This window comes from Rhinolophus sinicus, linkage group LG10, assembly GCF_036562045.2.
Source record: "Rhinolophus sinicus isolate RSC01 linkage group LG10, ASM3656204v1, whole genome shotgun sequence".
Lineage (NCBI taxonomy): Eukaryota > Metazoa > Chordata > Mammalia > Chiroptera > Rhinolophidae > Rhinolophus > Rhinolophus sinicus.
The window spans coordinates 72637482-72661033 of NC_133759.1; the positions used below are offsets into that span (position 1 = coordinate 72637482).

At 54.0% G+C, this 23552-nt stretch overlaps 2 protein-coding genes across 5 annotated transcripts; one reads left to right on the forward strand and one right to left on the reverse strand.

Annotated features, from left to right (window-relative positions):
• Window positions 1-1317: 1317 nt before the first annotated feature.
• On the reverse strand, window positions 1318-13368 carry EIF4E1B (eukaryotic translation initiation factor 4E family member 1B). 2 transcript variants are annotated; one of them, XM_074313434.1, is made up of 7 exons: window positions 13272-13368; window positions 4183-4400; window positions 3767-3862; window positions 3084-3147; window positions 2195-2308; window positions 1913-2052; window positions 1318-1563 (listed from the first exon to the last, which is right to left on the reverse strand). In XM_074313434.1, the coding sequence occupies exons 2-7, from the start codon at window positions 4290-4292 to the stop codon at window positions 1449-1451; spliced, it is 639 nt and encodes a 212-aa protein (XP_074169535.1). In that variant the 5' UTR covers window positions 4293-4400; window positions 13272-13368; the 3' UTR covers window positions 1318-1448. The 2 variants fall into 2 exon arrangements, with proteins under 2 accessions (XP_074169535.1, XP_019611578.2); XM_019756019.2 differs by lacking the exon at window positions 13272-13368 and adding an exon at window positions 4491-5108.
• SNCB (synuclein beta) lies at window positions 10388-22580 on the forward strand. Of its 3 annotated transcripts, none has more exons than XM_074313432.1 (6): window positions 10388-10418; window positions 13096-13713; window positions 17169-17210; window positions 17423-17541; window positions 21472-21561; window positions 21925-22580. In XM_074313432.1, the coding sequence occupies exons 1-6, from the start codon at window positions 10403-10405 to the stop codon at window positions 21955-21957; spliced, it is 918 nt and encodes a 305-aa protein (XP_074169533.1). In that variant the 5' UTR covers window positions 10388-10402; the 3' UTR covers window positions 21958-22580. The 3 variants fall into 3 exon arrangements, with proteins under 3 accessions (XP_074169533.1, XP_019611629.1, XP_019611630.1); XM_019756070.2 differs by lacking the exon at window positions 10388-10418 and adding an exon at window positions 14419-14548 and having other exon boundaries at window positions 13382-13713; XM_019756071.2 differs by lacking the exons at window positions 10388-10418; window positions 17169-17210 and adding an exon at window positions 14419-14548 and having other exon boundaries at window positions 13575-13713.
• The last annotated feature ends 972 nt before the right edge of the window (window positions 22581-23552 follow it).

A 23552-nucleotide genomic window follows, 5' to 3' on the forward strand; every position in this document is an offset into this window, starting at 1 on the left:
AGCTCGCTGCACGCGCAGAGCCGCAGAGTGCCCAGGCGTCCTTCAGTACCGCCCGAGAAGCTTACTAATGGCCACGCAAACCACATGGAAGGACCCTCCTCCCCAGGTTCCCCTACCCCGCAAGGCTCAAGACCAGCGCCATCACAATCCCCGGCCTCTCTGTGGGAGCCCGTCTCTAGATTTAATTACTGCGCTGGTAAGCAGATGGGATTCGACTGGTGTTAATACATGTGCAGGGCATTTTATTACAGTGAAGTCGAATCAGACGCGCGTTTCACTCACTGGAAATTCAGCCCTATCGATACTGGCTCGAACGCGGGCCAGACTCTTTTGGGTGCTGTGCTGGTTGCTCCCTGCTTTTTTGGGTGCTGTGCTGGTTGCTCCCTGCCCTTTCAGTTTTGCAGGGGGCATACACCCCACCCCTAACTCAAACCCCTTTGGCACTTGGAGCCCCCCAGTCTTACCCCTCTCCCCCATCCCAGCTAGGGCCTGCTGGGCTCCTTGGTACCAGGGAGTCTCACACGAGCCCCTTTAAGGACTGGAGCAGATCGAAGTTTGGAGGGGACTGAATCTTACTCAATGTTAGAACCCTTCCTAAAAATCATTCCCATTTTGTTCAAACGTGAGTATTTAGAACAGGAACAGAACAGAAAGGGGCCTCAAGTTAACGCACCTCTAAGGAATCAAGAGGTGCCTCCTAAGCCCCACCCTGAGATGGGCAAGGCCCAGACAGCCCTGACCGCAGGGGAGCAAGATGGGAAGAGACTGCAGAGCTGCCTCCCTCAGCTCTACACATATCTCTCGGTGAGATGTTCTGCCTCTAAGCCGCCAGCCTTTGGGTGGGGGTGCAGGGAAGGTGTGAGATTCAGGGTGGGCTCCAAGGCTACAGATCTGATGAGGCAATCCACAAGGTGTTTTTTAGCACAGTGATCACCAAAATGAGAGGCCCTCACTCCTGTCCCTGAACTCTAGCTATCAGAGCATCAGTGGCCTTGAGTCCCCTCCCCCACAATGGAAGAGTCTGGCCCTCAGGCCACCTAGCCAGCCCACTACCAGGGTAGTCACACAGTAAGTGCTGGATCACAGGGTTCTCTCTCCTGACATCTTTCCACCTGTGGTTGAGCCCACCTAACCCCAGTGATATCCCACCCTCCTCCCATCCTCCCCCATGAAACAAGAAAACCCAGGGATTTCCTCCATCTTTCCGCTGCCCTGTGTCCTCAGCCTGCCCTGTGTCCTCAGCCTGCCCTCCCCACCCTGACCTCACCACCCCAACCAGCACCACCACCACTTACAGACTAGAGCCTGGGCCCCAACTCATGTCAAAAAGTGTTTCTATTCACTCTAGAACAGGTGAGAACCAGGCCCTCTGCCCCTCCAGCCCAGGATCGACACCCAGTAGTGAGAGGCTCAGGGGTGGCTGCATGGGGAATGGTGCCAAGGTCCTCTCACACCACAAACTTGTTCTTGGCTAGGGTGTTGCTCTTTGTGGCCGTGTCTGCATGGGGCTGGTATCCAATGATGATCTTTGTGGAGAGTCCCAAGCGCTCTTTGTAGACACGTCTGGAGGGTGAGTGGGAGAGGAAACAGACAGGCAATCAGCAGTGTGTCATGGCGATAACCTGGGATCCTGGGTCCTTTGTCCAGAGCTCCTACCCTGGTTCCAGCCACAGTCACTCCTATTTTATGTCTTGGCCATGTGGAAACACAAAATAGGACTAATGCAAAAGATAACAGTTCTGGTAGAAATAGTTTGAAATCTCAATTCCAAACCCTTTGTACATGTGGGTAAGGCAGAAAGGGGAGACGGCAGGGGGAATCCCAGAGGTCTCCCTTGCAGGCCAAGCCAGCCTCATTTCACCTTCTCCCCTAGAAGAGAGCCAGCTCCCACCCCTGCCAGAAACATCCTCACCCAATGTGGAGCACGCCTGTCTGGTTCTCTGCCTCCCGAGTCCACAAGGAAATTTTGTCCCCCTTGGTGCGGATATTGATGACAGCCCCACACACGTCTCGGCTGTACTCCTCAAAGCTCTCGCCAATGAGACACAGTAGCTGGAGCCAAAAAGGGGGATGATGAGACCTCCAGCTGTGGCACAAGGACTGCACCTGCCATCCTTGAAACCACTGCCATCACGATCCCATACCAGCTCTGCCCTTTCCTATGGGGACCCTCCCCTCCCAGCCCCCTACTCACTGTTTCCAGCCACAGGTGGTCCAGCTCGATGTGGCGTCGCTGTTTGGAGAGGTTGACCAGCCAGCGACCACCCCACTTATTCCTGGGGTCTTCCCACATGGGTTTGATGCCATCCTGGGACGCAAATGGCAAATCAATTGCCTCCCTTTGTTCAAAGGGAAGTGGGGGTACAGCCCTGCCCCCACTAGGCCAGCCCCTCAGTAGGTCTCTACAGGCCAAGTTCTCTCTTGCCTCTATTTCCTCTGTACAGGCAAATGCTACCACCAGCCATTCAGCCCCCAGACCCACCTCTAAGCTCCTCCAGGCCCCTGAGCCTCAACATTTGTCCCCTTTTGTAGCCTTGCAGGTATGTGTGTGTCTCCTTTACTGATCTGAGTTCCTTAAGACAACACTGCAAATGGGAGTGGTGAACAGAACCTCTGGGGCAACCCCCCTGTGGGCCAGGCCAGACATCCCAGGCTCAGCTGGGCACAAGGTCACCTGGGAAATCTTTAAACACTGATGTCAGGGCCCTAGCCCACACACCTGCTGGGTCAGGACCTCCAGGGAGGGGCCTGGACGTTGATGAGCAGTAGCCTCAGGCAATTCTGATGCTTGTCTCTAGTTAAGGAGCCCAGCCAGTCCAGAAACCTGGGCTCCTCCCTTATTCCCCCTTCTCCCCGCCCACCCCCCTCCCAGACTCTTCAGTGTGCTTCAAGGTGCAGCTCAGGTCTGACACTTTGGCCAAGCTTTTGTATAGCATTCCTTCAATCGGAACTCAGCTTTGAGGGAGACTGTCCTCCGCACCCCACCCCCAAAACCCCTGTAAAGGAGTCATACAGCAGATGCTGAGGAAAATCAGCCCCCCTGTGCCCGGGGGCAGGGATGGGGTGGGGGGACCAGAGCTTACCTTGAACAGGGCATAGTCACAGCCGGAAGAGAGCTTACTGGCCAGCTGGATGTGACTGTACAGCCTGGAAAGAGACCCCCCAGCTCAGGCTGAAAGTCCAAGCTTTTTAGGGCCTGGTTCCAACTGGCCTCAGCCCCCTCAAGTTCTCACCAGACCCCACTGCTTTCCACCTACCTTACAGCCTCCAAGCCCTTACTCACACTGGCGCCCGCACCTGGAATTCCATCACTACTTACCCAAAATTCAAATCCCACCTCCTCCCTGGAGCCTTCCCTGACCCATCATCAAACCCGCAGGCCTTCTCACCTGCCCCTAGGGTTTGCACAGCACCTTTCAGATCCCCTCACTTGATCTCCCACCGACAGTGAGGCAGCCTCATCCTTAGTTTGTGATTGAGACAAGCTCAGAGACGGGAAGGAACTTGCCCAGGATCACAAAGCATGAAGTGGCAGAGTCAAGGTCAACTCCTTGCTTCTTCCACTTCCCAGGCTCTCTCCCTAAGCCCCAAGAAGGCTTCAGGGGGCCTGTGCCCCAGCCTCAATGCCTCCCCATAACCCACCAAGCCCCAGGGAGGGCTAGGAAAGCTGCGTAGGAGGCAGCGTCCTGGAGAAGTGGGGTCTGGGAAGGATCCTGAGCTCAGAGCTCCCTGACCCCCACCTCCTCCATAAGGAACAGACACTCACGCCCAGAAGTCCTCCACAGTGTCAAACGTGGTGACCAGTTTCAGGTTGTCCTGCCAGGCCCGGCTGCGGTCATTCTTGAAGAACCACAGAGCCCACCTGGGGGGAGGGGTAGCCAAGAGGAAGCAGAGAGCCCCCATGCCCACCCCTGGCAGTACCTGGGCTGGCAGGGAAGTCTCATACCTTCGAGGACAAACTGGGAGATGGGATCTGAGGGTACGGACCCCCTAAAGTCAGTTATCCTGAAGGGTCAGGGGAGTGGAGGACAAGTAGAGGCATTTAACCCAGAATGCCCTCTGGGTGAAGGCTGGAAGGGCCAACAGGGCCTCAGTCTGAGGCCAGCCCTGGCCTTCCCCAATCAGGAACTGGGGCCACCAGAGGAAGGGATCATCCAAGGGGCAGAGCAGGGGCTGCCCTACCTGTTCTCCAGAGGGTGCAGCTCTGGCTTGACCTCCGCGGGGCCCTCATCCCGGGCCTTGCTCCTCAGGGAAAGGAGGTCCCTGGGAGAGTCTAGACCCTCCTCTTCCATTGAGGCCCCTGCTGCTGCTGCTGCTGCTGCTGCTGCTGCTGCCTCCTCTTCCTCTTCCTCTTTCTCTTCTTTTTCCCACTTTTGGATTCTACCCTCAGCCTCCCTGTCCTGACCAAAAAACAGAGTCCGAGTAGGCTGTGAGCCTGGCCGGCTTCAGCCCCATCCCTTGCTTCGGATAGAACAGCCAAGGGGACTTACAGAGTTGGCGGTGGCCATGCTGTGGCAACTGGGGCTCCAGCAGAGGGCCTGCCCCACCTGCTTCTTTTTAACCCACTAACACCCCGTCTGGCCAGCCCAAAGTGGGCGGAGCCAACATGGAAGTGCTCAGAGGGGAAGAGGTTACACTTTTCCTTCTGAAAGCAAGCCTTTAGTGAGTGCCTTCTGCATGCAGGCTCAGGGTTGGGGACGGGGCTGTGACCAGGCGAGCCTAGCCTGCCCCCGTGGTGCTGGCCACGTGGGGGCTGAGACAGAATGATATGGGTCAATATTAGGAATCTGCCCTTGGTGAAACCACATCCCACTGAGGGCGAGCCCTGAATTTAAAGCGACTGTCCCAGAGGTGGCAGAAGCAGTGACTGGGACATAGCCAGGGCGAGGCCAGCTCAGACCTTATACATGCATTGTGGTATCTCTTTGTTTGTCTCTGCTGCCATTCACCCCCTCAATTTGGCCACCAGTGTCATCTGACACAGGCATTTATCTGGTCTCTGGATGCATCTAAGTTTATTTTAAATGTAATCATTCAGAAAGGGGAAATGATATATTAAAAAGCCACATTTTTGGTTTCTCTTGAAAATTTGGGAAGATCTGGCAACACAGGTGCCTCCACCTCACAGGTCCACAATCCATGGCAGCTGAGGCTGTCCTTTGGATGAGCAAATTAGGTTCCATACGGCCCCACCGGCCCACCACACATGTGGCATTTCGGAGTATCCCCCTCCTGGGCATGGATGGCAAGGGGTAGTGCCATATAGCCGGGTTCAGGTCCTGCCTGCCGTGACCTCAACCCAGTTACTGAACCACATGGAGTCTATTTCCCTATCTGTAAAATGGGAATGTTATGATACACAACTCAAGCTTATTGTAATAAGTGATACAAAACACAAAAAGCCCATAGACCAAGGTCTGGCTCATAAGTCATAGAAATCACCTGAGGGCTACCCCAGGGTAGGGAAGCGATTGGGAAGGGGAGGAAAGAAGAGGGAGGGGAGGGAAAGCTCTGGCTCAGGATACCCTCCCCAGCCTTCCAAATAGCACCCTTTTCTGGAGAGGCTGAAGCCTCCCCAAGTTTCTTAAGGTTTCTCACCCTCCCCTTGGCCAATTTTAGGGGCCCCTCCTCTCCTCCACACCCATGGAAGCCCATGACCACCTGGAGGCTGACAGTCACTATCTGTTCAACCTCCATCCCCTAAGCGCCAGGTATGTGCACAGGGTTATGTGCTAGGAGGCAGTGAGAAGCAAAAACTGGGTGGCCCCTGTGCTCTGGTCTACCAGGGAGCCCGACATCAGATGATCTCATAAGGACCACATTTGTAACTACAGATGCAGACCTCTGAAGGAAAGGAATTTGCAGGTGGAAAAAATAAAGTCCATGACCTGAACCAGAGGATTTAGGACTGCAGTTCTCAAGTGCATGGATCAGAACCACCTGCAGGGCTTGGTAAACCAACCGCAGGGCCCTGGCCCAGAATTTCTGATTCCTTAGCACTGGGCTTGGGCCTGAGACCTGGCATTTCCATCCAGTTCTCTGATGATGCTGGTCAGGGACCTCATTTCGAGAACCATCAGCTTGGAGGTAGCTGGTGGAACAGGTGATGCTGGAGCAGAGATCTAAAGCATGAGTGAGAGTTAACCAGGTGGGTGGGGCACCTCAGGGTGTGGAGCCACACGAGCCTCTGGGGGCAAAAGGAACGTGGGGTACTGGAGGAAGAGAAGAATGCAGTGAACCCCAAAGGAGGAAAGGATGGTAAATCTTGATCCTAGGAAAGTGGAGAGCCACTGAGTGCTTCAGGTGGATACAGGTGGGCTGGGCAGAAAGTTATCTGGGCTGCTGTGTGGAAAACAGACGCAGGGGCAGCAAGAGTGAGTGGGGGGAGCTCTGTTAGGGTGCTAACGTAGTTGTCCAGGAGACAGGGAAAATGGAGACAACATGCTGGGTTCAGAGGCATTTAGAAGGAAGACTCAGTGGTGTTTGGTGATGGACAGGCTCTGGAGAAGTGGAGCACTGTGTCCCAACTACCTGTCACTGCATAATAATCCACCCAAACTTAGTGGCTTAAAACAACAATAATTTTTTTGGGTTTTTTGCTCACAGGTCTGCAATGTGGGTAATGCTCAGTAGGGACAGCTTGTCTCTGCTCCAAAGCACTGTGGGTTGGAGTGGCTCACAGGCTGGGGTTGCAGTCATCTGCTCACTCCCCATGGGGCAGTTGATGCTGGCTCTCAGCTGGAACCTCTGCTGGGGGTGTCGGCTGGGACAGCTCTACATGGCCTCACAGTGGCTGGGTTCCCAGAACGAGTGTCCCAAGGGATGAGAAACAAGCTGCCAGTTTCCTAAGGCCTGGATCCCAAACCTGGCACAGCATCATATCCACTGTGTTCAAGTCCCAGGACCCACATTCAAGGACGGGGACATAATAGTACCTCCCAATGGGAATTTTGTCAGGGGAAGCACTGGAAGAAGGCCAGGCTTGGGGAGAGAGCCTGAATCTAGATTTGATGGAGAAAAAGGGAGAAAGAACCTTCCCCAAGTGCCGGGCATGGCCTTAGCTGCCTTAGAGTCCTGGCCCAGAGCCTGGCATGGAATGACCCTGCCAGCCACAGCACCCTTCCCACCATTTCTCACATCTTCCAGCCCAGGTGACTACGGAGAGACCCTGGCCCTACTGGGGTCCTGGCCCCTACCAAAGCCCTCCCAAGCCTGTCTCTCAGGGACATCTTCCCAGTGTGGTTGAACAAGCAGGAGCTCTTAAACCCCAATCCTGGCTTTCTGTCCCTAAAATGTCTTGAATCTGACAACTTCCCCCCCATGCCCTGCCCCCACGCCATGCCATCCCCGGCCTGCGTCACTGCCCCGGTCTCTCCTAACACTCTCCTAGCTTCCACTCCTGCCTCCCTATAAAACATTCTCCCTGTGCCTCAGAGGGATCATTTAAAATACTAATCTGATCACTTAATTCCTCTGTTTAAAACCCTCCTGGACACCCAGGATGTGATTCAAAGTCCAGGTTCTGGGCCTGCAAATTCCTGCAAGATCCAGCCTCACAGTGCCCCAGCACACGGATCTTTCAACAGGCCAGAGTCATTCCTGCCTCGTGGCCTTTACACTTGCATTTTCTTTGTAATTCTTTACATGACTGACTTTTTGACATTTGAGGGCTTGACTCAAATGTCACCCTCTCAAAGAGGCCCTCCCTGGCCAACCTATCTAAAGTAGACCACTCTCTGCCACACACTCTTTAACACATCACCCTGTTTTATTTCCTTCTTAGCACTTACCACCATTCATTCATTCATTCATTCATTCACTCATTCATTCAGCTATTCATTCAGCAAACACTGACCTAGCAATTACTTTGCACCAGACACTGTTTTAGGTACTGAGGAACACAGATACGAACAAAATCGATGGTTCCTTCTCTTTGCTTTAGAAGATCCCAGAACTAAGCCCTTGGATCTCTTCTGTACTATCCACATTTGCTATTTCATGATCTCATCCAGTCCTGGCCACTACATGTCACATATACAGTGTACCTCGGGCCCCGACCTGAAATCCAGAAGAACACATCCAACTCTCACAGGTCCACCTGGGATCTAATGTGCCTCTGTCTCAGGATTATTGCATGCAAAGCTGAATTCCTGTCTTTCCCCGGTCTCCAGACCTACTCCTCACACAATCTTCTCTATCCTTCCAATTTCTGGAAGTATCCAGGACTCTTTCTAACCCATCAGAACATTCTATCTTCAGCTCTACTTTCATAATAGATCCAGGATCAACCACTTCTCTCCACCTCTATCGCCACCACCCTAGCCCCAGCAACAGTCATCTTGCCTGTATCATGGCAATGGTATCTGAACTGGTCTCCCAGCTTCCACCCTTGCCCAAGCACCATCTACTCCCTACATAGAGGCCACTGAAAATGAAAGTTAGGGCACATCGCTCCTCTGCTCTCAGTACAGGGTCTGCAGGGCCCATCAGCTCTCTGCCCTTCTCTCTTACTCGCTCTGCTACAGCCACACACTGGCTTCCTCGTAAGTCTTCAAATATGCCAGGCCCACTCGTGCCATAGCAATTCACATTGGCTGTTCCCTCCATTCCAAACTCAAGTGAGGTCTTCCTTGTCTAGCGTATTGAACTGTCCAGGCCCTCAGGCCCACACCAGCACCATAGATTTTACTTATTTATTTTCCTTATTATCTGCCTTCTACAAGAACATAAGGTCCCAAGGCCTCTTTCATTCACGGCTGTGTTCTCCAGTGCCTAGAACAGAGCCTGGCTCAAAACAAGTACTCAGAGGTCAGAGTGAGGAAGGAGAGTTGACCATTAGATTTAACAAGGCGAATGTCGCTGTTTTTGGCAAGAGCCGCCCAATCTAAAGCATCTTATTTGGTTACTAGTTCATTCAATTCATTGTCTGTTGTTTCCTAGTGAACCGTTCTAGAAGAGTAAGCACTTCATTGGTCATTTTTTTCTGCTGAATCTGTGGTACCTAGAACAGTGCCTGGCACACAGTAGGCCCTCAGGAAAAACAGACAGGATGGAATAGATGTCAATGGCCAGTGAGTTCCCCTCTCTGGTGTCAATTCCCTCATCTGTAAATTCAGAATGAAAATGCCTGCTTTAAAGAATTGTTTCTAGGGCTTAATGATATACTGGATGTAGTGCCTGGCACACAGTAGGTGGTCAATAAATATCACCCATTCCTTTATCTGTTGTCAGCCCCCCCGTCTGGCCTGCCTGTCTTCCTCCCCACCCTGAGGCTTCTGAACCACAGGAATGTTGATAAATGTTTAATCAGACTGTCAAGCACCACACACAGAGTTATAAAGGCACATTTGAATTTTTGCAGAACCAGGCAGGGCTGTGAGAATGCCTTCTGCTCCAGCTGCTTCTGCTGGGATTTTCTCCCACCCCCTTTGCCACATTCTCCTCCCCTCCCCTCCCAGGAAGCTTCAATAGCCATTCCCCTTAGTACATTCTTAGGGAGGGGAGAGGGAAGAGAGGAATGGAGGAGCCCATTTTCCAGGGGCAGAAAGAATTCACAGGTTTAAGGCCTCGCCAGAAAGAGACCTAGAGGCCTGAGCTCTGCCACCCTATACCCTAAGGGGGGCCGGGAGTGTGGCATGGGGTAAAGAACCCACTGTGCTAGAAAATGGCAGCCCAGTAACCATGCCCCCTTCTTCTGAGGACAGCACATGTAAAGAAAACAAGAAAAATGTAGCAAATGTTAACAATTGGTGAATCTAGGTGAAGGATATTCGGGTACCCATTGTACTAATATTGCAACTTTTCTGGAGATTTTGTTTTGTTTTTTCTTTTTTAAAAAACTTATTTTAAGTGTGTCTTTCCAGGACCCATCAGATCCAAGTCAAGTAGTTGTTTTAATCTAGTTGTGGAGGGCACAGCTCACAGTGGCCCATGTGGGGATCGAACCGGCAACTTTGTTGTTGAGAGCACCGCGCTCTAACCAACTGAGCTAACCAGCCACCTCTGGAGGTTTTGTTTCTTGTACTATGCTTGCAACTTTTCTCTAGGTTTGACATTTTTCAAGACAAAAGAGTTGGGGGACAGAAAGAAATAGTGACAGAGACGCTAGTGCCTCACCAGTAACCATTCTCCCTTTTAATTTGATTCTGGGAAATCATATGCCCAGCTAGATGACCGCACTTCCCCAAGCCTTGCTGCAACTTAGGCCTAGCCAATGAGAGAGAAGAGGAAGTTGTTGGGTTGGCTTTTGGGGAAACTCCTTATGAAAGAGACAGACAACAGGAAAGTGCTTATTTTACCCTACTTCACTTCCTCCTGCTTTCTGAGTAGACATGATGGCTGGAGCTGCAGCAGCCATCTTGGACCATGAGGTGGCCTTGAAAATGGAATCCATGTACTAAGAATGATGGAACAGCAAGGTAAGAGTCATCACACCAACTGTGGACTGCCTCCTGTTGGACTTCTTTCTTTAAGTGAAAGGATATACACCTGCTTTGTCTAAGCTGTACTAGCAGCCAAATGAACTTCCTGCCTGATTCAGAATATAACCTGTTTCCTGTCCCATCAGCACTCTGGACTTTTCCACCTGCCAGATCCTCTGCCAGGAATGCTCACCACCACTTGTAAGGTCTTTCTCATCTTTCAAAACCCATCTTGAATGTCACTTTCTCCTGGCCACTTCCCCTTCGCCCCCCCCCCACACACACACACAACCAGGGCAGCTGTTAAACCCCCCACTTGCTGCCAATCCAAAGACCACCCACTACTCATGGCTTTGGCCACTCTAGTATTTATGCTGTTGTCCTCTAATGTCCTTGGTTTCCCTGCTACCACTTTCTCCAACTTCTCTTCCTCATGGGGCTGTTCCCTCTCAGTCTTTTCCCCAGGTCTCTCTGCTTCTGAAGGTTGCAGTGCCTCAGGATTCTGTTCCAGATTCTCTCTTTGTTCCCTTGGGCAATTGCACCCTCCCCGTGGCTCCAGCCACCACTTCTGTGCTAACAACTCCAAATCCCGTGGTGTACTGGGCCAGTTATGGGACTCCTGAATGATACTCAAATCTCTCCCTCTGATCCTGTTCCAGGCTCACTGAGGCTTCATGTTTGTCACCCCTCTGTGGGTTATGCCCCAGCCTCCTCCCTGATCTCACCATGTCCCCTCCAACCCACCTCCATTTGGCCCCATACAATGTAAATCTTATATAGGTCTCTCTCGTGCTTAAAATCCTGCAGTGACTCCCAGCTCCTACAATAGGAAGTACAAATCCTCTCATCTGGTCTTCTTTCTCTCTTCCTCCCCTCCTCCTTCCTCCTTGGTCCTACCTCATCACCTACTCTCACTTTCAGGGGTTCCTTAGTCCCAACTCACAGAAATCACTTCTGGCTAATTCAAGCAGATACATTTATTAACCAATACTGGACAGCTCAGAAATTCTCCAGGGAGGCCAGACAATTCTCCCTGGAGACCACAGCCTGGAATCATGCCCCAAATCACAGTGCCGAGCAGACCCAGGATGACTCCCGTGATGTTACGGCTGGGTACAGACAATGCAGCTTGCCCTGTCATGCGGGATGCTCCCAGAAGCAGTGTCACTGCTGCCCGTGGGCCATGACAGGAGCTGCCATCACCAAAGCCACATGTCCTCACCAGGGCAGACTCCCTCCTTCCCTGCTGCTCTGGCACTAGCTTCAGGTTCTGAATCTGGGGCTGGAGTGTCTGGGGCTGATGTCACCAGTCCTGGCTGCAAGGAATGCTGGGAAAGCATTGGCAGCTCCTAGAGGGGGAAGTGGGCTCTGCCTCATAAGGTGGGGAATCCCCCAAACATAGGGAGGGGCAATTCCAATGCTGAGAGGCCAACAATAATGATGTCTTTTAAAAATGTACAAGTAAAATCCTATTCAAGGTAAAATAATTAAACAGCACAAGAAAGAAGGCAATGAAATGTAAAAGCATCTCTCCTTAGCCTCGTTTGCCAGGGGCAACTACTGTTGACGGTTTGTTTGGAAGTCTGTATATAAGGTACCTATAATGTATATAGTATGTGATAAGTATATACATATATATATATATATATATATATATATATATATATATGATTTTCTATGTATCAAAATTGGCTTGTCCCACGTCAGTGCACATGGGCCTGGCTTATCCTTTCTAGCAGCAGCATCACATTGACTGACTGGATATACCACAATCAACTAGCCAGTCTTTTACAGATGGACATTTAGGTTACTTTCAATTTTTTGCTACAAGAAACCATGCTGCAGTGAACATCCTTGCACAAATGTCTTTGTGTGCTTGTGCAAGTAGAGATCCAAAGGATAAATTCCTGGAAGGGGAACTGTTGGCTCAAAAGGAGCATGCATTTATGTCTTAGGTAAACATTGCCAAATTGCCTTCCAAAAAGCATGCGCCAATTTACAGTTCTACCAGCGGCCTGTGAACATTTTTTTTCCAGGCCTTGTACTCTGGCTGCTGGCTACCCCCTCACCTCATCACCTACCTGTCACTTACACACTCTGCGTTTCCAGCCATAGTGCCTCCGCCCATGCTGCACCCACAGACTAAAACTCCCTTCCTCCCTTGTCTGCTAGATGAAATCTTACCTGTCCCACAAGGCCCAGCTTAGGTGTCACCTCCTCTGTACAGCTTTCCCAGACTCCTCCAAGCTGTCAGATTCCCCTTCCTCTGAGATCCCAGCTTCTTCATTATAATTCTGTCATAGCCCCAGCTGAGAGCCTCTGTGTGCCTGGCATCCTATGACCATTTTGACAGTCCTCACTATGACCATACAAAAAGTGGTCTTGTCCACTTCCTTCTCCCTCCCTCCTGACTCTCCAGCCGCACTGCCTTTTAACTGTTCCAAAGCACAGCCCTGCCTCAGGGACTTTGCACCTGCAGTTCCTTTTCTATGGATCTTACCTTCACCCCTCTTGGCCTCAGTGCTTCTCTGTGCTTCCTTCCATTCAACTCCTTACAGAAGCCATCCCTGACAACTCTGTCTCAAGTACCCCTCCGCTAATCACTCTCTTACATCATCATTTTATTATCTTCACAACACTCCTCACAAGCTGAAATAACCTTCTTTGGTTTAAGTGTTGTCACGTTTATTTTCTGTCCTGTGTCCCGTCTCTGCGGCACACACCACTGTAAGCTCCAGGAGAGCAGAAAGCACGGCTGAGATTCGAACCCATCCGAACTACAAAGCCAACTGCATTATTCCCACCCCCGTCCCCGCCCCATCTCTTAGCACGCGGCACTGTCTCCCTCACCAGACTGGGCTTTTGGGGGCAGGACGTAAGTCTGACGCCCTGAGGTCCTCAGCGGCGCGTCCCAAGCCGGGCCCGGAGGCCCGCGGGCTCTGCGGAGTTGTCACCCTCCCCGCCCCCTTGTCAGTCAGGCCGAGGGGGCGGTGCGGCCGTCAGGCGGGGGCGCTGAGCTCAGAGCTGCCGCAGCGCCGGAGCCGGAGCCGGAGCCCCAGCGCGCGAGCCAGCAGGGCGCAAGGCGCGAGTGGTGGCAGGCGACGCACCCAAGACCCGGGCACTGCTGCGCCCGGCTCACGTCCCGCGCCCCGCCTGCTGCGGACCGACCTGATCGCCTGGCGAAGCCCCGCTTCCCCACGGGTCTTGAGCCCACCGCAGCCCGGCCTAGCCGAGCCCCAGCGTCCGCTCGCCGCAGCCGCTGTTCCATCCCCTGCTCGGGCCCCACACCCAGGTGAGGCGGCCGCGCTCCAGAAGCGAAGAAAGGGAAGGGATGGGGATCGAGGGGGGATCGGGTGGGATGGAGAAGGGGCTAGGGATGGAGAAAGGTCCGGGTAGGATGGAGACCGCCCTGAAACTGGAGAGGGGACCGGGTGGGATGGGGAAAAAGATCAGGAAGGAGCTGGAGAACCGAGAGAGGGCGCGGCGGTTCTGTGTCAGTGTGCGCCCCGGGGTATGTGTGTCTGCTGCTCTGTGTCTGCAACTGCCTGGGTGGCCGTGTGGACGTGTGTCCGCGCCTGTGTGCCGGTGTGTGTTGGAGTGTCAGCGCGCATTTGAACGTCTGCGTGTCCTGTATGTGCACGTGAGCGTGTCCATGGAGTATGTTTGTGTACATGGTCGTGTGACACTATCGTGTGCGTACAGGCAGGTTCCGGGGCTTCGCGCCGATTCCAGCACTCCGGTTCCGCGGGGCTGCAGGTTGCGGGGCCCCGTATAACCGAGAAGGTTGCCCCTCCCGCGTCCCCGGATTTCAAGGACGCTAGGACTCGCCGCGGCCCAGTGGCCTCGTGCTGGAGACGGGGAAAGGCGAGAGGGGGCTCCGGGTCGGAAGGGCGTCGAGGTCTCAGGAGGGAGGGGAGGGGACCCCCGGGTCCCTCCGGAAGGGCTGGGGTGAGGGTGCGGAGTCAGCGCACCGTGCCAGTGTGTTCATCCTCCCCAGGCTGCCAGGATGGACGTGTTCATGAAGGGCCTGTCCATGGCCAAGGAGGGTGTCGTAGCCGCCGCGGAGAAAACCAAGCAGGGGGTCACCGAGGCGGCAGAGAAGACCAAGGAGGGGGTCCTCTACGTCGGTGGGCAAGGGGAGGGGTTTCCTGGCTGCGGGGTCCAGGTGTCCCCTGGGGGAGTGGGGCTGGGGTCCGTAGAAGGAGTCTGGGCAGGAGAATATGAGTCAGCAGATGAGGTGGGGTCGGCAGGGGTCACTGAGGACACAGCACATGGGTGGCGGAATGGGGGGAAGGGTTGGTGAGGGTGGGGTTCAGCTGAAAGGCCAGGGACTGAGGGAGTGATGGAAGCAGATAGTCTCCCTTTTCTTCCTTTTCGCATTAATAGTTACCTGGTGTTGAGCCCCTACTCTCTGCCAAGTACTGTGTGAAATGCCAACACATCCATTACCTCATTTAATGCTCCCTGCCCATTCCACAGACCAGGGAAACTGGGATTCTCAGAGGTTTGACTATCTTGCTCAAGGTCACACAGCTGATAAAATCTGAAGCTGTAGTTTGAGCCAAGCTTTCTGTACTCCAAAGCCCCACCCCGCCTCTTGCCTGCCCTTTCTCCTATATTTTGGGGGCTTCAGCTACTTCCACCACTGAGTTGCTCTTCATGTCTTTTTGCCTCCCCGTGCTTGTGGTTCTACAATTGCCATCTCTCATCTGGGTCCCCTCTCTTTGCACCCACCAGCTGGCAACAGGACAGAAGCCAAGTGGTTAAATCTCTCACCCTAAGTGTAAAAGGAGAGGGAGCCTGTGGGCTCATTTGCATAAAGGGAGGTCGGGGCCCAAAAGTTGACATTTACTGAATCCTTTTTGATAATTGAGGCCTTTCTTGTGTATGGTGTGTAGAAGTGTCCCTTATGCAGGCTGAAGAGGGCTGGTTAACCTCCCCGTGGAAGATTTGGGTTTGTGTTCATTTGAAGAATATTTGACCACCTACTATGTGCCAGCCGTATGCATGGTTCCTAGAGATGCAAGAGTGGACAAGAGAAACAAAGATGCCCTCTCCTAATGGTGACTCAGAACATTCCAATAATGGGACTTGACATCAAGTGGCTGTGGTGAGGGGCCACTTTGGTAGGGAAGTCAAAGAGGGTGGCATTGGAGCTGAGCTCTGAGAATAAGAAGCCAGGAGGTAGGTGTAGGAGGCTGGAGAGCAAAGGGCAGGAAGCAGGGATAGGTGGGCAAGAGCCAGGTCATGAGGGGTCCCTAGGAGGCCAGGCAGAACATTATTACAATTGCCATGGCAGAGTGGAAGCTAGGGACTGACAGGGTCTGACTTCAGTTTGGAAAGGTCCCTCCGGCCTCTGGGGACAGTACAAATCACAGGAGGTAGTGTAGCCTCCGGACAAGGATGGTTATAGCTTAGGGAGAAGTGATGGAATCAGGGAGAAGGCTTGAGCCCACACCCGCCTGACCAGCTCCAGCCTCCCTTCTGCCTCAGCCCCTGCCCAGGAGCCCCCACTAGCCCCTAGTTCCTACACGGATAAGCCTCGGCTCCCTGTAGCCTGGCTTGGTCCTGCCTCCAGCTATGTTTCCAGCTTTGTTTCTCATTCCCATTGCTGCAGGCACACAGACGGCATGGATGTGCTTCGCGCAGGCCCTGAACGCACACCCCTCTGTGCCCTGCCTGCATGGTTCTCTGTGCTTGAAGTACCCTCCCCAGTCTCCTTTCTACATATCCACCTGCTCCCCATTTGTCAAGGCCCAGGCAGTGCCTCTTCCCCTTATCACATACTGCCTGCTTGAGGCTGGAGGTCCTCTCCCCACTGCTTTAGGTGCTAGGCACCGAATCTGCTCTTCTCTTAACCCCACACGACAGTGAGTGGTTGGCCTGGGGCCTGGCACAGAGCAGGTGCCAACAAATGTTTGTGGGAGGAATGAATGGGCACACATACAATGCCTACCCCCATCCCTGGGTCTGGCTGACCTTAGGTGTGAGAATCCTGTCTTCCCACACCGGCCTCTCCTCCTCCATGGGCCTCAGCCTACCCATACACCCAATTCTGGGTCTATTAGGTGTCCTCTCCCCTGAAGTCTGTCCCCCAGCTCAGATCAGGCCCCTTGGCTTCTCTCAGCAGTCCCACATTTACCGGGAAGGCCCAGTCAGTGCCGTGGGCGTCAGCCACAATCTGCACATCACCCTTAGACCCACCCAGCACCTAAGACATTCCCCACTCCGGCCAAAAGGAGGAATTTGTACCCTTGTTAGAAGAGAGTCTTTGGAAGAAATGAAGAGGGGGGTGGTGAGACGGGGATGCCTACAGGTGGGATGTGGGCAGCCAAGCACCAGGGGAACCTTTCCAAAAATACATAGTCTGTTTGCCCCCCACCCCACTCCCACTCCCACCCCCACATGCTCCCACCCTGGGCAGAGAAATGACCTGGTACAAATAGAGCACTTTGCACAGTGCTGGCACTCAGGCAAAAGCCACCTGAGAGCTGTGGGTACCACATCAGGTGGGGATGGTGGGGGACACACAGTGAGGAGAACTGAAAGTCCTGAGGAAGTAGGCGTAGGGGGCTCAGTGCAATGATGAGCCGGGACATGTGGGATTTTGAGGACCAAGGTGGCAGTGATAGGGCCAGGAAGCCAGCTAACAAGTGAGTCCCTCTGCCCACTTTTTAACCCCCATGCTTGCCAGAATCTCTCCCGCAGCTCAGAGCCCTTAAATGTGCCCCCTTTGTCTTCCTGCAGGAAGCAAGACCCGAGAGGGGGTGGTACAAGGAGTGGCCTCAGGTACCAGTCCAGTCCTGGCACAGCCCCTTTCCCTCCCCCAGGCTGAGAACTGGCTCTGATCCAGGGGGTGGCAGGGAGGGGTGGTGGAAGAGGGCTCCATGGGGGTGCTCCATGGGGAAGGCAGGTCCTGGGACACTACAGGGGGAGGGGGACACCTATGCCTCCTTCACCCTGGCCCCCAACCACCTTCCCCAACACTCTCCCTGCTCCAGTGGCTGAGAAAACCAAGGAGCAGGCATCACATCTGGGAGGAGCTGTATTCTCTGGGGCTGGGAACATCGCAGCAGCCACAGGCCTGATGAAGAAGGAGGAATTCCCCACTGATCTGAAGGTGAGCAATCCTCCCACCACACACACTCACACATGCACGCGCACACACACACAAATGCCAGGCACACCCATGAACCTGCCACTAGGTTCCCTGCTCCCCCAGCGAGCCTGGGGCACAAGACACCTGTCTCACATTCTGCAACCATGACCCAGATCTGGCTATATACATGTATTCTGCTTGCAAGTGTGACCTCGACTGCTTCTGGCCATGTCTGCATGTGTCACTGATTGTTCATTCTTTTTTTTTTTTAATTAAAGTTTATTGGGGTGACAATTGTTAGTAAAGTTACATAGATTTCAGGTGTACAGTTCTGTAATACATTATCTATATCTCACATTGTGTGTTCACCACCCAGAGTCACTGTTCATTCATTTCTTTTCATTCAACAAGTATTCACGCCAGAGAGGAATTGTTCCAGGGGTTACCGCAGTGAATCAGTTCCTACGTTCATGGAGCTGACACTGTAGTGTAGTGGGAAAAGATAGTAAAAAGCCAACCAATGAGCAAGATGATTTCAGACAAGGTTAAGTGCTATAAAGGAAAGACAACAGGGTGCTGGGATAGAGAGTCCTGGGATAAGGAGGCTACGTTGGCTGAGAGGACCTCTCTGAGGGGGTGACATTTGAGCTGACACCCAAGTGGGAAGTGTAGATGAGGCAGTAGGAACAGTGCATGCAAAGGCCCTGAGGCAGGCATGAGCAGATGTGGGCCGTGGGGGAGGGGCGAATTGCATCACAGCTTTGCGCAGGCCTATTCCCCCAGGGGCGTGATGACGGCTATCCCTATGTGCACAAAGAAGAGGCCTCCAGTAGGACACAAGGCAGAGTAAGAGCTGTGAGCTCTGGAGCCTGACAGAGCTGGATCTGAATCCCAACTCCACCACTTCCTAATTGTGTGACCCTGGTCAGGTCCCATCCTGTCTCCGAGCCTGATTCTTTGCCTGTAAGAAGGGAGATGAACATAATAGCGCTCTTATGCAGATTAGGTAATATAGGTCAAAGCTTAAGTGTGCATCAGAATGACTTTGGCCAAATTCAATACAGACTGTTGGCCCCACCCCTAGAATTTCTGATTCAGTAGGTCTGAGGTGGGGCCTGAGAATCTGCATTTCTAACAAGTACTCAGGTGATGCTGATGCTGCAGGTGTAGGAACCCCACTGTGAGGACCACTGGTAAAGGGCCGGGCTTGCATGCAGTGAGTGCTCGGGAAGAGATGGCGGCCCCATGACCGTGTGAGCGGTCCGTGTCTGCCCCCAGGGGCTCATGTGACCACAGGTGTGCATGGAAGGGTACTATTATGACAGTGCACCCTGCCCACTCATCTGCACAGACAGCCCGCTGTGGGCCGAGCACGCCTGTCCTCGGACAAGTACAGATTCTGACTCTGTGGGGGTGGGGGCTCCTTCTTCAGCGGCTGGTTTGGGAGATCAGTGTGCTTTATGCATGAGTGTATCCATCAGGCTGTGCGAGGAGACCCTACCCCACCCTCCCTTCCAGATCTTTTACACAGTTGGTTCCTTCCCCTGTCAGAAGTCTTGGACTTCACTCAGAAGTTCTGATTCAAGTCCTGCCTGTGCATTTTACCAGCTGGGTGACTCCCCATTTGTTATCATTATGTTTCCAGTGACCCTTGCTATTATTTATTGACCTCTTGTATGGGCAGGCACTGCTCTCGATATGTTACATGGAGTAATTCACTGAATCTTCACAATGTCCCTATGAAGAAGGTACCAGAATTAGCCCATTTTACAGGCGAAGGAACTGAGGCTCAGAGAGGTGAAGTGACTTGCCGAAGGTTCCATTCCTGCCTGCCCCCCTGAGAAGGTGGTCAGGACGATAAGCTCAGGTCCATATCACTAGAGTCACTTGGTGCTGACATGAGGCCATGCCCTGCGCTGGGAGGCGGGGGTACAGAGAAAGGCAGGTTTGGGCCTGAGCTGTCAGTCTTGAGGCTGTTTGTGAGGGGCATTTGCACAGAACCATCGTCTTTCTTAGGCTGCCTTCCTCTTATCAGCACTTGTTGACAACTCAAGTCTCCTCTCTCAAGGGAGCTCAAGAGCATGGATTTACAATCCAAACCACAGCCCTTCGGGGCCACTGGGCACGGGGGAACCCGTGGAAGCCCAGGGTACATGTTCCTGAGTATCTCTCCATTCCAACCTGCTCATATACGTTACCATGGAAGCCTCCTGTACTCCTCCAAAGCAGAGACGCCATCTCATTTCCCACCTGAGACCACTGAGATCAGAGGTGAAGTGACTTCCCTAATGCCAGACAGCTAGTGAGTGGCAAGGCTGGGAAACTCCCCCCTGTTACCAGCCTCCAAATCAAGACACAACATCAGCCCCTCAGAAGCCCCTCTCCAGTCCCTACCCCTAGTGCCAAGACTAAGGTGAGATGAGGGAGGTGTCGGGGGTGCAGAATTTAAGGGACACTCATTCTGGGGTCTCACTTGCATAGCCCTGAGAGTGAGTGCCTTCTTAACACTTGCATCCTAGGCACCTTGCTCTCCTCACCTTTGTTCGGCCTGGCCTTGTTTCCTCCTCCATGGGTAACTGCTTTATGGCTTCCGTCACCACAAATTAGTGGAGTATTTTTGAATTGCACATAAATGTTATCCTAACGCACATGCTCTTCTGTACCTGGCTTCTTCCACTCAACAGGAAGCCGTGGTATGCACTATTGGGCTCCACATTTATTGTACAGTACCCATGTGTGATGAAACCACAACGTACACATCCTTCTACTCTTGTTGGACATCTGAGTGGTTTCTAAATGATGTGCTCCAGCTGGGATTTTTAACACTCTGTTTCTTTCCTGGGTTCTGGTCAGAGCTGAGTGACTTTGAGCAAACTAACATTTCCCCACTTCCTGGACCTTGGTCTATCCATCTGTACACTGGGGGGAATGAGCCAGTTCAGGAGCTGTAAACTCCTGTGCCCACAGGGCCCACCTAGACAGGTAATATGAAGGACGTGAAGCTGCCTAGACGGGGCTGGACCAACTACAATGCAGAGATGGCCAGGGCAGGCCGTCTCAGTGCCAGCCTTCCAGGGTCCCAAGAGTCTTATCTCCACGCAGTAGGGAGGGACAGTGGTATGTGTGAAAGTAGAAGAGGTGGTATGCTGCCCTGCGTAGTTTCTACCAGGGTTTCAGGAGTGTACTAGCCCACATGGCCTTGTGCAGCCACACATGGACCCCAGGTTATTATTGTATGTGCAGCCAGCTCGGTCCTGTGTTTGTGTGCATACATGTGCTCACCTGCAGGTGGCTGGCCATGTGTCTGGCCACCCCCCACTTGCATGCCTGCTGGTTTGCACCCATCTGGGCAGCAGATGTAGGGGGAAGGGAGAGTCTTAGCTCACACATCCAAGCAACACCATGAGCTGTTGCTTCCAGCTTATCTTAAAATAGCAACAGCTGAAGAAACCAGGCCACGCAGGGCCCTGGGGGAGGGATGGGTGGAAGGTGGCAGGGGAATGGCTCAGAGCCCCTGCTCAGCCCTGTATCTGAGCCTCTATTTCCCTCCAGCCCAGAGGAGTCTCCAGGGGTATCTCTGGGGTCCCAAAGCCCAGCACAGAGTCTGACCCAAAGAGGTAGGGATTAATGGGCGACTGAAAGTGCTATCTCCCCATTCCATGCAGTCCAAATGATGGAAGTGCAAGCGGCTGCCAGGTGCTGGGGAGAGGGATATGGAGAGCCCCGCTCCGCTCCCTACCCACAGCCTCAAGTAGGATTTGGAGGGATTTCACTCTTCATGCCTCCATCTCACTTCCAAGGCACTCCATATAAACAATTTAATTAGAAATTCTTGATTGTACTGCCAACCAAGCCTAGCCTTCCCCCAATCAACCAAGAGTTTCCCAGGGTAGGAATCTGAGGGAGCATCCCCAGCTGTCTTCACAGGCCCTGTCTTTTCTCTGCCCGCAGCCCGAGGAAGTGGCCCAGGAAGCTGCTGAGGAGCCACTGATAGAGCCCCTGATGGAGCCAGAAGGGGAGAGTTATGAGGAACCGCCCCAGGTGAGGGGTGGCAGGGCTGGGTGGGGTCTGGGCATCCAAGAGGATTGCTGAAATCCCAGCAGGGTGGGAGGTCCCTGGCAGGGTAGGGTTGGGCCGGGAAAATTCAGGCCCCTCTTTTCTAGAACCCAGGCCCCAGGATATGGCAGCAGGGAGGGAGGACAGATGGGGCCTATCAGTGCCCAGGTACCAGTGCCCAGGACTGGCCAGGCTGTGCCCAACTTGCTGTTACTCACCAACCCAGGGGGAGGGGATATACTGTTTCTCCTTGAAAGGAAGGGGTCTTGGGCCCAGGGCCTGGCCACTTGGTCTCCAACCCCTTCCTCTTTTGCTCTTCTCCACTCCACCCCCATCCCTTTGATGCAGGAGGAGTATCAGGAGTATGAGCCAGAGGCGTAAGGGCCCAGGAGGGCCCCCCCACCAGCAGCACAATCCCTTCCCTGTCCCTGTCCCTGTCCCAACCCCCAAAGCCAGGGCTGTCCTTCTACCCCTTCCCCCCAAACAGGAGATCTTCCTTCACTCTGAGGGGCCCCCTCAGAGCCTGTGTTAGTGTCTGTCCATCTGTCTCTCCTACCCGCCCACATCCAACCCTGTGGCGTGGACAGGGCAAGGGCTGCGGCCTTGACTCGGAGCCTCTCCCCACCTGTGTTGCCCGCTCCTCACCCCATCCTGTCCAGTGTGTGCAGGGATGTAGCATGTTCTATGTGTTTTTAAACGAAGATCTAAAAGCGATGGCTCTCCTCTCCCACTCCCGACAGAAGCTCTCTGAAGGGCCATCCGGCAGCCCCAGAACCCCCCATCCCCCCGCCCACGTTGACCCCAAGAACCATTTTTTTAACCAAAACCAGGAGCCAGGCTGTGCCATGCCCCCTCCCCCAGCCGGCCCGGTCCAAGCGCGGGCGTCATGTGTCGTGATTGTGGCATGGAGAGTCCCCCAATCCCCGTGTGAGCGTGTTCCAGGAGGGCAGCATTGCCGCCCCCTCCCCCCCTCCGTATCCATGAATAAAGCCAATCCGTCTGTAGCCGGCAACGCAAGAGCAGGACAGGGCTGGGTGCCAGATGGGGGTGGCCGACGAGCTTCCAGGTCCCAGCCTGCCCCACTTCCCTCTTTGGGGCCCGCACACTTGGCCCAGGTATGAGGCTGACCACCTCAGGCTTCAGCTTCTCGGTCTCCTACCCTCCCCCGGGATGACCTGGAGGGAGGGGTTCCCCCCCAGGCTAGGACACACAGTTGGCTGGCAGGCGGGAAGGTGACCTGGGGCGCCACCTGCTGGGCCGTAAGTCGACTATTAGGGGTGCAGGCCGGAGCGAAGTCCGGTGTCGCAGGCAGCGCAGGGTAGACCAGCTCACACCTCTCCTCACACGCAGCGCCCGCTGCCACGCGCGCTGGTCCCTGAGCTCCAGCCCAAGTGTATGCACCCTGGCAGGTGTGCACGTGCAGACACGCGTGCACGCACGCTGGCCGATACGTGCACACTCAACTGCACGCGCGCCGTGAGAAGTCCTCGGAAACCAGCAGCGCGGACACCGCAAAACGCTGTACGTGCAGACGGACCTCTACCCAACACAGAACGTTTACATACACACACACACACACACACACACACACACACACACACACCTGCCCACTGCAGGAAAACCCATCCAAGGGGAGGGGAGATGGGCAACTGCCCCACACCCCTCCCGGAAAGACGCCCGAAGGTTTGCGGCCTGGGCTAAGGTGGGCGAGGGTCCACAGAAATCCGAAAGCCGGCCAGGCGCCTCGAAAGGACCAGGATCGACACTAGAGGGACCCCAACACTGCTTCAGTGAGGGAAAGAATGGGCGGAGACGCCGCGGAGCTGCGCAGAGGCCCCGCCTCCGTCAAAGCGAAGCGCTCTTATTGGCTCAAAAGACCCGCGCCGAGGCCCCGCCCCCATCGATGCGGCTCTCCAGCAGTCTGCGACAGTCCCTGTAACTTCGTTTTCCGAGGCCGGTCCCCGCCCCGGCGGAAG

Excerpts from the sequence above, each read along its gene's own strand:
- EIF4E1B (XM_019756019.2), bottom strand. Across the intron at positions 3,148-3,766 it reads ACTGTGGAGGACTTCTGGGC|GCTGTACAGTCACATCCAGC; the intron begins GTGAGTGTCTGT and ends GTCTCTTTCCAG. Across the intron at positions 2,053-2,194 it reads ACCACCTGTGGCTGGAAACA|CTACTGTGTCTCATTGGCGA; the intron begins GTGAGTAGGGGG and ends TTTTGGCTCCAG.
- SNCB (XM_074313432.1), top strand. Across the intron at positions 13,714-17,168 it reads TGCTCGGGCCCCACACCCAG|GAAGCAAGACCCGAGAGGGG; the intron begins GTGAGGCGGCCG and ends GTCTTCCTGCAG. Across the intron at positions 21,562-21,924 it reads GTTATGAGGAACCGCCCCAG|GAGGAGTATCAGGAGTATGA; the intron begins GTGAGGGGTGGC and ends CCTTTGATGCAG.